Below are 14,433 nucleotides of genomic sequence, written 5' to 3' on the forward strand. Positions count from 1 at the left end.
CCTGACACCCGGGAATAACCTCAGTATCCTCTCCTAGCTGGGCTGAGGTGGAGAGAACTAGCGCTGGTGAGAAAGGGTGGGGGACGACATCTAATTCTGTATCTTGGGTTGCTTGCGTTTCCGTTATCCACAAGTCTACAGAAAATGATCCAACGTCTGTGCCGTCTCACGCCCACATCTCTCCACGATTCTGACTGCACACTACTCTAATACCTCCGAGAATTGCAGCAAACGACCGGGAGAGAACCTGGAACCCCTAACCTCACTCATCGGAGTCTCGCAATTCACGAATCCGAGGTACTCCGTTTCCACACGCGTGTGTGGCTGACGAACATCAACCTTTACACTTATACTTTGTACTACTCCGTACCTGATTCACATCCATCGCAAGCCCGCCGCCACAGAGACGACGCTATGGTCTGAACTCGAACAGAGTTACCAGCACTGCCAAGTTTTTTTTTTCCCTTTTCCTTTCCCTTCTTCCAGCTTTCACTCTTTTCGTCGCAAAGCAAACGTCTGTGTTGCAATGGAAAAACTGGAACTCACCTCTCGCATTGGTTCTCGCATGGAAATGACGGCACGTCTGTAAAAGGAAGCTAGAGCCAATTGGACCTGCCCCCGCCACACACGACACACAGCACAGCGCGCTCTCGAGTCTCAACGTCGTTCCGTCTCGTTGAGGCTCTGTGGTTTTCTCTCTCGCAACGACGTAAACTCTGCCACACTTGCATCTGCCCTTGCACCCCATCCCGCATCCCGCCGCCACCACCACTACCACCACCACCACCACCACCACGCTTTCTCCCTTTAGTGGGCTCCCGAGCATCGTGGCTCAATCGACCTTGCCTGAATTCTCGAAAAACATCGGATCAACGAATTCTCTCGCAAATCAGCCACAACCATGTCGACCTTCCGTCGGGTGTAAGTAACTGTCTACCTCGCTACCACTTTCCCCTTTCCTGTGCCTTCCCTCCCTCGCCTTGCTCCAAACCACAGCCGCAAACTCAGCCACACCACCCTCGGTCCCGGCATCAATATCACAACACCGCCCGGATCTCCCGTCCTTCGCCCCGTTTCCTCCCCGCATATCCCCGATCCCGTACCGTCCTGTCCTGTCTTGTCCTGAGGTACCTTATCCGTGGTGTGAGATGAAGTGAGGCGAGGAAGTGTGGCTGCAACCTCGACGTACTCGGACAGCTCCAAGGACGTCTTGTGCTGCGAAACTCCTGCCCCTCAACACCAAGACCCCCACCATCGCGATGTCTTCACGCACGCCCGTGAACCCCCTCTACTCCAAAACCACAAACCTCTTGGTCCACCACCACCACCACCACAACCAAAGCTTTCTCTCCTCACAACAACCCGAAAATCCCCCATCCAACAAGCACACTGACTTCCATGTAACTAACATACTCCCCAGCGACGCCCGCCCCCAGGACCCTACAATCCCAGGAAAAGAATACTACCCAAACCAACCAAAATCCCTCGCCGGCATAGCCCTCCGCGCCTTCCTCCTAGGCACAACCTTCACCCTCGGCCTCTTGTCTCTAACCTCCATCCTCCTCTTCACATCATCCCCCCTCTGGCGCCTCCCCTTCTTCCTCTCTGCCCTCTCCCTCTTCCACTTCCTCGAATTCTACACAACAGCAGCCTACAACACCCCGCAAGCAACAGTCCACGCCTACCTCCTAACAGCAAACTGGCCCGCCTACGCAATCGCCCACGCAACAGCCTTTGCAGAATGTCTCCTCACAAATCTCGTCTTCCCCAATAGCGTCTGGGCACCCTTTGGCCTCCGCACCCCGTTGCTGCTCACAGGTCTGCTGCTCGTTGGCATCGGCCAGACAGTTCGCTCCGCGGCCATGGTCACGGCCGGCCAGAGCTTCAACCACACCATCCAGCACTACCGCGCCGAGTCCCACATCCTCGTCACGGGCGGCGTGTACGCCTACTTTCGGCACCCTTCGTACTTTGGCTTCTTCTGGTGGGCCATTGGCACCCAGCTCGTCATGGGGAATGTGGTGTCCTTGGTGGCATACGCCGTTGTGCTGTGGTACTTCTTCTCAAAGAGGATACGCCACGAGGAGGAGCTGTTGGTGCGCTTCTTTGGGCAGGATTACGAAGACTATCGCAAGCGTGTCGGGACCATGATTCCCTTTTGCGGGCAGTATGGATTCGCGGCTCTGTGAGGCTCCCAGCCTTTTTAGCACGCGACTAGAAAGCAAAATTGCAGTTGAGCTAAATGCCAATTATTGTTTTTTTGTCTAAAACCCAAAGATAGTAGTATATATATAGAAAAAATACCAGGCCAACGCCATGTCTCCTTTGACGTTGATTTCGCCGATTACGAGCTTGCAACTGAATTGCAGGCCATTTGCCTGCTGACGCTGCCATATTTGGCCTGCCATGCGTAAAAGTACATTAGAGCTGCAAAGGGCTGCCCGAGGATGGTAAACGAAACCCAGAAAATGCAGTTGCCGAGCATACGTCCCGTGGGAGACTGCATCTTTTCCAGAGGAGTGGTAAGGGCAATCAGGGGGAGTTGGAAGAACATGCCCGCAAAGGCAACACCTACATGATCCGTTAGCAATCTGTATTTGAAGATGGATTTCCCCCAGACAACCTACCGATAATGTTATGTGTCGGGATACCAACAAGAACCTCGTGCAGAACCGCAGACGCGAAGAAAACGGCCAGCTGCGCGGCCCTCGGGCTCCATCCTCGGCCGATCAGAGGTGAGTAAACGTGACGCTTGAAGTACTGGTATACGGGCTTGTTCCACAGTCGCCAGTATGCACCCAGGCTCTCGCTGTTCCACCAGTCCTCGTAGAAACACCGGTCACCAAAGCGGGTGACCTCGGCGAGGGCGTTGAGGAACGACTGGAAGAGTGCAAAAAAGCCCGCCAGCCAGATGACCAGAGAAATCGTTGACAGCTTCATCAACCGCTCAAGAATCTTGGGAACGTCCAGAGACGCAATCTTGTCGAGAGAGTTGATTAGGACAGGGGCGGCGTACTGGGCGCTGGCAAACCAGATAAAGACACCCAGACCAAACACCTCTGCCATTCGCTTCGCGACAAAGACCCACCTGATCTTGTCTGTCCTCGGGTACGCGGGCTGGTAGACCAGCGTCGGAGCCCACCAGAAGTACGCCAGGTTGTGCATCGAGATATTCTGAGGGTAGGGGCATTGTTGGTAGATTTCGGGCATGGCGGCGAGCTCGCCCTTGACGGGGTGCAAGTAGGCATGTCGAAGGTCTCGGTTCGTAAAGGCATAAGACGCCGTCTTGAGCCAGACGATGATGGCGTGGAGCTCAGTCAGGGTGCCGATCAACGGGTGGTGGATGTGGAAGTACACGACGTAGGATGTAACGGTCAGAGCGAGGGTGATGTTGACGGCGTGGATCCAAGCAATGACCTTCCAGGTCGAGTCGAACCTCGAGCGCTGGTCCTCTGTCGGGCTGGCGGCTCCGTCTTTTGATTTCGCCCGCAAGCCCCTTGCTTGCTGAGCGGCGGCCAGTTCGATCAGGTACGCGGCGAACAGATGACAAGGGATCAGGAGGTATAAGCCCAAGCCGAGAGCGAGGTCTTGCCGGCGGAAATCGTGGCAGCCAATACAGATCAAGACTCCATACTACGAATGCCTGGTTAGTGACGTGGGTCTACACATCAGGAACAGCTCATTGAGCCTACTTTTTGAATGTTCTCCATCATCAGACGAAGATTACCGACAACTATACTTGGTTAGCCAATGCCATTGAAGCAGGTCCGGCATCGGCTTGACGTACTTAACACAATTATCATTAAGTTCCTGAAGCCAATGAAGCTCGGGGCTGTATTAGAGTCATGGCTCAGGGTTGATGGGCGGGATGTGGAGTGGACGGCAGCGACGTGTCTGTATTTCTTTTGAATTGCCCTCCTCAACTCGTCGGTCGTACGGTTGGTCTCGGGTGTAGTCGGCTTGACGGCGGCCTTGAGGTTGCAGTTGCCATTGGAGGTGCCATTGTGCTTGTTACGCAGGGAGGATGAGGTGGTGCTTGAGCTCTCAAGGCTCGTCACCGTGGCCGTGTTCATGACGGGCAGGACGTCCCTGGAGCTATTGGATCCTCAACAAGAATGTGTGTGAGAGAAGAGGAAGGGAAAGCGTCCGTAGTGGATGACGAGGGGAAAGATGGGTGAAAGTCTAAAGGTGAGGAGACGTGTAGGCTGGTAAGGAAGAGCTATGTATATGCAATGCAGGGAGGGAAGTGGTGGCAAGCGCGATAAGATATCGGACTTGTTAGCAGTGAGGTAAGGTGTAGGTAACAAAATTGCCTCTATGCAAGACACCGCGCGCGGGGCCAGGCAAGAAGAAGAGTACGGATTGACTTTGTAGCCGGTGTTTCCAAGGGAAAACGGACGGCGCCCGCGAATCGATCTGAGCTCCTTTCAGGATTGAGGAGAAGGTACCTTATTTTATCTGGATGGTCCAAGGTAGGGGCGCATTGGCCTTTTGGCTGTGCCTGGTGAGGGGCAATGGCTGAGGTGCGGGAAAGCGATTGAGTGGTGAGGTAGCTTAAAGAAGGGGGTACGTCAAGGCACAGGGGGGGGGGGGGGGGGGGGAAGAGGAGGAGACTGGCCCGGGGAGTCTAAGGTGAGTGTGTAGGTAGTGTAGTCGGAGGGAAAATCAGGTGGAGGAAGCTAAGCCGACGCCATCAGACCTTGTAGCGTGGGGATTCGTTCATTAACGTGGAGGAATGAGGGAAGAGGAGGCGCGCTGACGACAAGAATGCAGACGGCGTGCAGGACGGGCCAGTTGAAGAGACGCGATGCAGAGACTGATCAGAGACTGATCAGAGACATAAAATGCAGGAGAGACGAAGTAAACAAAACAGAATCTTGAAAGAGAGAGAAAGCAGACCCAAGACGGACGAGTGATGAGTGACGACGGGCCAAGGTACTAAGGTAGATGATGGCACGGCCCATTGGGGCGGGATTGGAAGGGGGGACCTTGGGAATGTCAGGGTCGCTGAGCTGTCTGACCCGGAACCTGGCTGGATCAACGGAGAGCGCCTCGGAGCCAGCGCTAATGCATGAGGTGACCGCAGAGAAGAGACAGCAGAGGAGAGAGAAAAAAGGCCGTTGTGTTTAAAATCACCCAACACATCCTGCATCCTGACGCCGCCAGCCTAGGCAAGTTGAGGCCTTGAGAGAGAAAAGTCGCATGCATCCAATGCACGCCAAGGGCCTCTACGGCTCCACGGATAGTGATGGCGATCCCCGGTGGCAGCTCTGAGTGGTCCAACATGGTGGTCGCCTCGTGGGTCCAGGGAACTTGGGAGTCAGAGAAAACGAAGAACTCTGAACGAGCCGTGGCTTTGCAACCGGAATCACATGTGAAAATGGAATGCCTGTCTGACTGGGCAGTGGGGAGGGGCGGCCTTGAGGAATCGCACCTTGCCATATTAAATTATCACCTCACGAGGAATCGCGGGATATTTTTGGGCATTCGCGGCATGGGAAATTTGGGACCTGGGTGCCCGATATTGGCCCGGATAAGAAAACCGATAAAAACCGTGGACCTTCCCGGGAAGTGGTGCGTGAATCGGTACGTACCCAGGCTGCATTAGCTCATCGACGGAAATTGACGACGACGTTGGAAGGGACGTGCCTTCCTTCAGCTCCCAGCTCCCAGCTCCAGCTCGCAATTGTCCATCCTGGGTCATGTGACTGCGAGAAAAGTAGCTGGCCTGTGCACGCGTCGCGGTCATTTTCACTGTGATTGGCGACGAACCAGCCTCGTGGAACCGAACAATGCTGAAGCTCCGTCACCAACAAGCGCCAAATCATATTTTACTGAAATTTCGTGGTTTAGTTCATCAGCCATAAACTACACATGAGCTTAATAACAACAAAGGGATATTGCGAAACCCCCATGAGAGTGTAAAGATGGCGTATGAACCCCGAGGGGATCACCATGGCAGGAGAGGAGGAGGCCCAGGCGGCGATGGAGAGGGTCATGATGGCGGTTTCGTGAGAGCCAGGGGTCGACGTGAGTTATTACCTAGATTCTCTAGCACAAGCTCATGCGTATGAAACCAGAGTGGGAATGCTTGGTCTACATTATGAGAGACTGAGGCAAACACCACCTGGTCTTCTCACACACGCCTACTCCTGTGCTTGAGAGACAATAATCAGCTTTCACAGGCATATAGCTGACTTCTCTAGGTCCCGTAACTGATTATGGCTCAACCGTCGCCAATTGGATGCGCCATAGATCACCACTCGACGGCGATGCATACACTGGAGAAGTCGAGAGGCCAAGTGCCAGCTTCATCGTCGACGTACGTCTTCCACAAGGCAGCTGTTTCCTCATCCCCATCCCTGACACTAACATGCTCATAGTTCATACCACCCGCCGCGAGGAGGACAGATCCCGGCGACACAATTCCAGTGAAGCACCTCCACTCATCACTCAACAAGATCAAACACCCGGTGAACGTAGTACGGTGGACGCCAGAAGGTCGCCGTCTGTTGACCGCGTCAAGCAGCGGAGAGTTCACATTATGGAACGGCACGGGATTCAACTTTGAGACCATTATGCAGGCCCACGACTCCGCCATCAGAGCGCTGGCCTACTCTCACAACGACGACTGGCTCATCTCTGCCGATCACGACGGAAGCGTCAAGTACTGGCAGCCCAACTTCAACAACCTCCAGAGCATCGCCGCGCATAACGATCCGGTCAGAGACCTCGCATTCAGCCCCAACGACTCCAAATTCGTCACAGCATGCGATGACTCGACGCTCAAGATTTTTGATTTTGCTGGAGGAGTGGAGGAGTCAACCCTGAAAGGCCACGGCTGGGACGCCAAGAGCTGCGATTGGCATCCGACAAAGGGCTTGTTGGTATCAGGCTCAAAAGACCATCTGGTCAAGCTGTGGGATCCCAGGACAGGTCGGTGCCTGACCACTCTCCACGGCCACAAAAACACAATCACAAAGACGCTGTTCGAAAAGGTCCAGGGTGACTGCCTGGCGACGTCAGCACGAGACCAGACGGCCCGCGTCTTTGACCTCCGAATGATGCGCGACATCTGCCTGCTCAAGGGACACGAAAAGGACATTTCGACCATCGCCTGGCACCCAGTCCACTCCAACCTCCTCAGCACAGGCGGCCACGACGGCTCCCTGTACCACTACATCCTAGATGAGCCCAACACGCCCGCCGGCCACGCAAATACCATGGCGCCCTACGACAGCTCCGACCCCTCAACGACCCCGGCGCAGACGATATACCCCGCCCACAAGGTCCCCTTTGCCCACGACTTTGCCATCTGGTCCCTCGACTGGCACCCGCTCGGCCACATCCTCGCCTCGGGCTCAAACGACCGCATCACCCGCTTCTGGTCCCGCAAGCGGCCCGGCGACGCCGACGTCTTCCAGGACCGCTACCACGTCGGCGAAGCCGCCGCCGAGGCCAACGGCACCTGGGACCGCCGCGGCGGGCGCCGCCAGCGCCAGGAGGAGGAGGAGATGGAGATGGAAGACGAGATGGACGGCCTCGTCGACCAGAAGATGCCCCTCAAGCAGCCCATGGTCCCTGGGTTCCCAGGCCTACCAGGTCTGCCGGGTCTACCAGGCTTACCCGGCCTCTCGATGCCGCAGAACGGCGGCGCAGGCGGTCCCGTCCCGCCACCGCCCATGATCCCCGGCGTCGGCGGTGCAGGCGGCGCACCCCCTCCGCCTCTACCGTTCCCCCTGCCCGGCCTAAACGGTGCGCCGCCGCCGCCCATGATCCCAGGTCTACCAGGCGGCATCGACCCGAGCAACCCGGCCGACCTGGCCAAGATTGCCGAAATGATTCAAAAGGCGGGCGGCACGCTCCCTCCCCCGCCACCGGGCGGCTTCGCACCACCGCCTGGCATGGTGCCGCCGCCGAACTTCGTGCCGCCGCCGGGGTTCCCGCCCATGCCCATGTCCATGGCGCCTCCTGGCGTGAACAATCACAGAGATCGCGACGACCACGGCGGCCGCGGCGGCAGGCGGGCTCCGCTTCCCAGCCAGGAGGAGAGTCTCAAGCAGGAGCAGCGACGGGGAAACTACACGAGGTCGCGTTGAGAGATCGAGCGAGCGGGAAACTAGGGGAGGGTAAGCGGGAAAGGGGGTTGAAGGCACATGGTTCGAAAGACGTCGATTTCCATTACTCAGGCCCTCGACATTCCTGGCATTGTACGATTAGTGGTTTTGAGGTGGAAAACCGGGTCGATGATACCCTGGCGTTGGAGAGGAACCAAAAACATACAAGTCAAGTCACGGTACTCGAGGAAACGTTTATCTTATTTGAACAGTGTGATGATGTATGTATGTGAAGGCATGATGTCGGCAACTGTCGACTGACCAGGCTTGTCTAGTGTACATGTGCCTCACTGCTTGTGATTTGAACCCCTTCGCATGATGCTTGTGTCATAGCTCTGATATGCAAATATGCGATGCAGCCAACCTCTCATCTGTCTCTCTCTCGTAGGTTGCTTCCCCCAAAGTACAGTAATGGTACATCCCGAGAGGTAAGTAAACGGTGAACATAACTCCTTATGCTAGATCCCCGCCAAATAGGAGAAACCCCAACGGTCCATGGTGGAACGCAACATCCCCGTGCACTCCGACGACATGGTCCTCCAGCAACCCCGCCGATCCATTCTATGAACGGCCCTTGCCGCCGCCGCCAATCTGCTTCTGCCTGTCCGCGTACTCCTTAACGACAATAGCACACGACGCCTCGGTACAGAGCCTCTTGCGGCGCTGCGGCGCAAGCTTACTCGCAAACTCGAGCCCCGCAGCGCGCTCGACAGCCTCGAGCGGCATCTCGAACTCGGACAGCGGCTTGGAGTTAGGGATGGGCGCATTGGGCATCACAAAGGCGCCAATGGCGACGTTGCCGCCAACCTTGCCGTCCTCGGCGAAGATGATTTTGTAAAAGTGCGTCGGCACGGCCACGTTGGGAGGGTTGCCAATGACCTCGTACTTTGTGTACCACTTGCCGTCGACGGGGTCGCGCTTGGGGAGGTATAAAGGCCCCGTGACGATGCGCACAGAAGGATACCGCGTCGTCAGACGGCGGCAGAAGTCCTCGAAGTGGGCCCAGTAATCGCGGTTGAAGCCGTCGCCGACCTGCGGGCACATGTTTGTGAGGTAAAAGGTGTCGTCCATGGCCTTTTGGGACCACTTGCAGTCGGCGGCGGGGACCTGGTGGCCGCGGTCGTAGCCGCTGCGGAAGTAGTCCTTGAGCTTGGCCTGGAACTTTTCGGGGACGGAGGCGTCTTCGACGAAGGTGCTGTGCTTGCGGTCGCCGTCGCGCTGGGCGAGGGAGGCCGGGGTGATGTGCTCGACGACCCAGTGCGGGTTGCGGGTGCGGCGGTCGTAGGAGGAGACGAGGCCCTGGCGGGTCGCGAGGTCGGCTACGGGGCCTGGGAAGCCGTATTCGAAGAGGCCTGCTGGGTCGACGGGGCTGTTTGAGGCAACGGGGCCGCCGCCGCCGCCGTATGGTGAGGGTGCGGGAGGGAGCGGGACGGCGTTGGGGTAGGTGAAGACTTGGGTGCTGGGGACGGGCACAGAGGGGGCTGTCGAGAAGGAGGAGGTCGTCGTCGTTGTCGTTGTCGTTGCGGTGGGAGGTTGCTTCTGGGAGCGCATGGAGAAAATCGAGGCCGTGAGCGCGGCGCCGCCTCCGGCGCCTAGCGCCATGAGGGCGAGGGAAGTGGTTTTCGACATGGCGACGGTTCGGTTTGTAGGGACGCGGTTTCGGGTCTTTTTTCGTTTGTCTTTTGCAACTACCACGATATGATAGTGGGAGGGGAAGTTGGAAGAGTTGCCCAATTTCAAGCTTCCGTCGTTGCTGACACTGTTCTGACCACGGGGCAAGGAGAAAAGGGCATGTGATGATGTTGCTGGTGGTGGTGTGGTGGATGTCTCACCTCACGGGACGGGGATCTGGAGCTCAGAGCTGGAAAATTTTGGGCAACGGTCGGCGGCGCATAGCCCGGGGCAGCGATTTCCAGGGACCTGCTCGGAAATCTAAAGGGAACAGCTCAGTGCGGCAGGAGGATGCAGCCACGCAGCTTCCTTGCCCCGAGCATTTGCCGGCGTGAGGCAGGTGGATGTGGGGTGGAAGGATTTCGTGCAGGGGCCCATGTAAAGCAGACCTCGGTGAGCCCGATGTGATTGGCTCACCGATGACACGCGGCTCGGTGTGGGCAAGGGATGACGGATGACCAAATCCCAGCCTCCGATTCGCGGCGCATATTGACCCTGCGCGCGCGCGATGTAAACTCTCTTTTTGAAGAGGGATCCTGGCCTACTGGCATCAAGCATTCAAATAAGACATAACAAAAGCATGCCGCTTCGACAACAATTGCGAAGAGAACTTTCACGTGTTGCGCAGTCTTCTTTAATAGCAGGGCGCTTCGGGCGGCTTCAGTGAGTTGGCGGCTGGCGCACATCACGGGGCTCGAGGGAATAAGGTAAGGTACGTGGATACCTCATCCCGCCATCCGGGTTCTCATAGCCAAGACTTGATCCATTCACGGGTGTGAGCTGTCAACATGCCTTGACTCGGTCTGGGACATGGGCGAGGGATCCCGAACAAAGGGGCGAACAACATTGCAATGCTGAATTGTTTTGTGACTTGCCTGGCTCACAGGATAAACAAGTTCCTATTCACCTAGTGTAGTATTGGCTTGTTCGTCGCCTCAACTCTCGTAGGAAAAAGAGCCGCATGTTTCCTGCATTAGAAAGGAAGAAAAGGTGGGGGTTGCTTTCGGGGAGGGTCAGACGGCAAGCTGCAGGGCGGCAGTCAACTAAAAGAAGGATGAATAAACCTAGTAACACCGGTCGGTCCGTAGGTAGTAGGTACGAGACCAAAACAGAATCAAACATGCAAGTAAGAATGAAAGGGAAACGGGCTCTGTCGGGACGTGAGACTCCCTCATACTGAGGTGACGAGAGTCTGACTGGGAAAGGCCATCAAGGTCCTCAGAATGCGGTGCAAAAAACCCATGAAAAAGGCAGGCCCATAAGGGCCCCTGGTCGCCCATCCTCTCTCCCCCCTCCCCAGCCATTGTTCAACTCCATGGAACATCACTGGGAAACAACGCACCGGTCCCGCCAACAGAGCCAGATCCAGCGCCCCCGATTCCACGTCCCACGCAGGTGGAAAGTTTAAGGCGCAGAAGTCTCTCCCAGTCTCCCCACCTGTCTGCGCGCAAAGACGCATTTGATCTCACTAGCGGCCATCGACATCACTACCTTACCTTATTCTCTCTGCAACATCACGGCACACTCATTCATTCCCTAGACCTACGCCTTTACTTCTCCTCCTCGCTCCTCTCCCCTCCTCACCAACTTGCGACGAGTACCTCGAAGGCCTCTCCTTAGCACCCTGATATCCTCTCCTAGGCCGTCTACCTCCCTGCATCTTCTACGACCTACATACATACACGACTTGCAATCCAACCGGGTCCTTGCGCACGTACAACCTTACCCTACGTCAGAGCCGCTCTGCTGCGGGACGAGACGCAGCCACCTAAACCATATACGGTATCCGGTCTCTTGGGATTGTCGACAACCTCGAGAACTAGATAGATCGAATCGCAGACGAGAAGAATATCAAACCACGCATCCCCATCCTGCATGCGCCGAGCACACAGGCATCCTGCAGGCATTGATCGGAGGTGTTGAGCCGAGCTGCCCATCATGGAGTCGACAGACATCGACAACGACACCAGGGGGTGGATCATGTGCATCGTGAGCGGAATAGGTGAGTGAAGAAGCTTACACACTGCGCCGTGCCTCGCCCTCCTACGACGAACACTGGACTAACGTTTTTCTTGCTTGGCAGCTTGTGTTGTGGGCGCATCTATCATCTGCGTTGACCTGGTTATCCGATACCTTCCTGGGAAACGCAACTTCAGGATACAAGACAGCAATGCCTTCCTAGCATGCTCTCTAAGTCTGAGTTTTGGTGTCATGGTGGGTTGAAACCCAGAAACTTTTTACAATTGGATCCTGGTGAACCCATACTGACTGCGTTCTTGCGAAACAGCTTTACTCAGCGTTAAACAACATGCTCCCATCAGCAAAACAATACCTTAAGGAGGGTGGCTTCCAAGACCAGGTCGCGGGATTCCTTATGATGGCCGGCTTTATTGGAGGCTTTGTTGGCATTCAAGTCATTTCACGTCTGCTGCATCAGTACATGCCATCTCATGTTGTTGATTGCGACCACACGCACGAACACAACGAGACCGATACCCGATCGCGCAGCCAGAGCAGAAAGACTTCCTTGTATACTTCGAGTCGCCGCTCCTCTCGACGACGACCGCTTGCTGAAAGGATAGCGAAGAACGGTCATGCCACCGAATCTACACCCCTTCTGAATGGCGAGGTTACACACGAGAACGGCGCGCCACCTATGGCGAAGCGCCATGCCTCGAGTAGCGGCAACCTGAGCCTCAGCACCGATCATTCTACTCCCACGACCCGAACTTCGCGAAGCCGTGGCCCCACCGTCCATAGGCGACCGTCCATGGCCCAAGTCCAACAACGGGTCATGTCTTTCGTCAAAGACACGAAGACGAATTGTGATGAGGAGGGCCCATGCTTTGGATACACTGACCCTTGTGGCCAGGAATGCTTCAAGCACATGAGTAGTCGTTCGACGTCCACGTCGAAGCCTCCGGCTGTCCTACGTACTAACACGGGGCACTTTTATGCTCATAGTCATGCAGATTTGGAGGACTTGGAAGAGGGCGGTTCCTCGTGTAACTCTCCCATCAGCGGGACCATGCGGACCAGCCGCGCAGCTTCGAGAGAACCTCTGCCGGAACACGACGAGGCGCATCATCACCACGAACACAGCCACAGCCACAGCCATGGCCACGATCATGCAGATCACGACCACGACGCTCACGGTGACGGCGAACACGCAGACGAAGATGTCGAGGCCCAACATCACCACCACGTCCCTACTAATGCATTTCTCTCCCTCGGCTTGCAGACATCAATCGCCATTGCGCTCCACAAGTTCCCGGAAGGTTTCATTACCTACGCAACGAACCACGCGAATCCGGCATTGGGTTTCAACGTCTTTATGGCCCTGTTCGTTCACAATATCACTGAAGGATTTGCCATGGCACTGCCGTTGTACATGGCACTTGGAAGCCGCATGAGGGCTATGTTCTGGGCCGCGATCCTCGGTGGCCTTAGCCAGCCTCTTGGTGCGGGCATTGCTGTGCTGTGGTTCAAACTCGCGAAGCACACTCACCTGACGCCGAATGCTGTCTCTTACGCTTGCATGTTTGCCATTACGGCTGGAATCATGGTGAGCGTCGGGCTTCAGCTGTTCGTTGAGGCGCTGAGTTTGAACCACAACCGGAATCTCTGCATCTTTTTCGGATTCATGGGAATGGCCTTGCTGGGCATCACGGGCGCCATCGCTTCCACGCATTGAAAACCCTGCATGGCATTGGTAGAAAAAATCGTTACGCTGGAAGATCAAAATTCCTCTCACTCGTCGGCGTTTAGGATTGTTTGTTTATATTGGCGGATACACAGTTTAACTTGGATGGGCATGGACAAGGGTGGCGGGGTACACATGCATTTTACCATAGTAATGGTCTAAGGCTTTACGGGGTTCAACTTATAGACTGGATATGTGGCTCAGCATTGAGACCTCTCGTGAGGAGCATTGAGCTTCTGGCCCATACAGGTTGTATTGGGGGTTGCTGCGACGCATTGAGGACCACTCGGAATTATAGATGTGGCCATTAAATAATGATGTTTGAAATCACTCTTACCTATATCTTCGTCGTAAGATTGATACGAGAGCGTGTGATCTAGGTAGCACTTGAAGCGCCAGCATCCGCTGCTTTCAGATGGCAATGTGTGTAATGCAAGCCAAGGTACGTAGTGGTCATGTATCATCATGGGCTCCATGAAAGCCGATGTTCTTAAGACAACTGCGCAGACGTAATCCACCATGAGACAGAATGAACGCAAGAGTATGGTCAGTATAGTCATCAATGCTGAGCATCAGATCTCCAGCGAGGCCAAGGACCAGAGCTGAGATGCCACGGGATGGGTTATTTCTCACGGTATTGAGCCAATGACTCCAATCCCGACAAGAATTGAGTTCGAAGCGCGGGCCGTTGTGGCTCACGCTCGGCTTGGGCTGTGCCTCCGGCACTGCTTAGATCCAACGGTCTCTCTGCGCACCGCATTCCTCGAGATGTAAGATAGATCGGAGCACGCGGAAGGCCTGCTATACAAAATAGTGTATGGATATAGCATGCCATGGATCAAACAAAATGAGATACGCCCAGCTCTCTTGAAGCAAGAGAGGGTTCGAGAATAAGTGGCCGTGGGTCCCTAGCCACGCGCTCCCCTTGTTTTTGACCCACGA

At 55.7% G+C, this 14,433-nt stretch overlaps 6 protein-coding genes across 6 annotated transcripts; 3 read left to right on the plus strand and 3 right to left on the minus strand.

Moving 5' to 3' along the window:
* Positions 1 to 586: 586 nt before the first annotated feature.
* Positions 587 to 2,214, plus strand: BDP81DRAFT_164020 (isoprenylcysteine carboxyl methyltransferase). Its single transcript, XM_060582075.1, has 2 exons — positions 587 to 921; positions 1,421 to 2,214. Exons 1-2 carry the CDS (start codon positions 902 to 904, stop codon positions 2,187 to 2,189), a joined length of 789 nt encoding a protein of 262 aa, XP_060449080.1. The 5' UTR covers positions 587 to 901; the 3' UTR covers positions 2,190 to 2,214.
* A 130-nt stretch (positions 2,215 to 2,344) lies between these two features.
* On the minus strand, positions 2,345 to 4,073 carry BDP81DRAFT_458590 (MBOAT family protein; the record flags this gene model as incomplete). The annotated part of the gene is made up of 4 exons (XM_060593431.1): positions 2,345 to 2,571; positions 2,628 to 3,633; positions 3,693 to 3,733; positions 3,788 to 4,073. The coding sequence occupies 4 exons, from the start codon at positions 4,071 to 4,073 to the stop codon at positions 2,345 to 2,347; spliced, it is 1,560 nt and encodes a 519-aa protein (XP_060449081.1).
* A 1,765-nt stretch (positions 4,074 to 5,838) lies between these two features.
* BDP81DRAFT_164032 (WD40-repeat-containing domain protein) lies at positions 5,839 to 8,389 on the plus strand. Its single transcript, XM_060582076.1, has 3 exons — positions 5,839 to 6,030; positions 6,207 to 6,322; positions 6,384 to 8,389. Exons 1-3 carry the CDS (start codon positions 5,928 to 5,930, stop codon positions 8,097 to 8,099), a joined length of 1,935 nt encoding a protein of 644 aa, XP_060449082.1. The 5' UTR covers positions 5,839 to 5,927; the 3' UTR covers positions 8,100 to 8,389.
* Positions 8,390 to 8,678: 289 nt separating this feature from the next.
* Positions 8,679 to 9,746, minus strand: BDP81DRAFT_312233 (uncharacterized protein; the record flags this gene model as incomplete). The annotated part of the gene is made up of 1 exon (XM_060583781.1): positions 8,679 to 9,746. One exon carries the CDS (start codon positions 9,744 to 9,746, stop codon positions 8,679 to 8,681), a length of 1,068 nt encoding a protein of 355 aa, XP_060449083.1.
* Positions 9,747 to 11,726: 1,980 nt separating this feature from the next.
* On the plus strand, positions 11,727 to 13,482 carry BDP81DRAFT_312637 (ZIP zinc transporter; the record flags this gene model as incomplete). Its single annotated transcript, XM_060583821.1, has 3 exons — positions 11,727 to 11,790; positions 11,872 to 12,002; positions 12,076 to 13,482. 3 exons carry the CDS (start codon positions 11,727 to 11,729, stop codon positions 13,480 to 13,482), a joined length of 1,602 nt encoding a protein of 533 aa, XP_060449084.1.
* A 105-nt stretch (positions 13,483 to 13,587) lies between these two features.
* Positions 13,588 to 14,153, minus strand: BDP81DRAFT_164046 (uncharacterized protein). Its single transcript, XM_060582077.1, has one exon. It carries the CDS (start codon positions 14,049 to 14,051, stop codon positions 13,692 to 13,694), a length of 360 nt encoding a protein of 119 aa, XP_060449085.1. The 5' UTR covers positions 14,052 to 14,153; the 3' UTR covers positions 13,588 to 13,691.
* Positions 14,154 to 14,433: the final 280 nt, after the last annotated feature.

Source organism: Colletotrichum phormii (genome assembly GCF_030913505.1).
Source record: "Colletotrichum phormii strain CBS 102054 chromosome Unknown BDP81scaffold_4, whole genome shotgun sequence".
Classification (NCBI taxonomy): Eukaryota; Fungi; Ascomycota; class Sordariomycetes; order Glomerellales; family Glomerellaceae; genus Colletotrichum; species Colletotrichum phormii.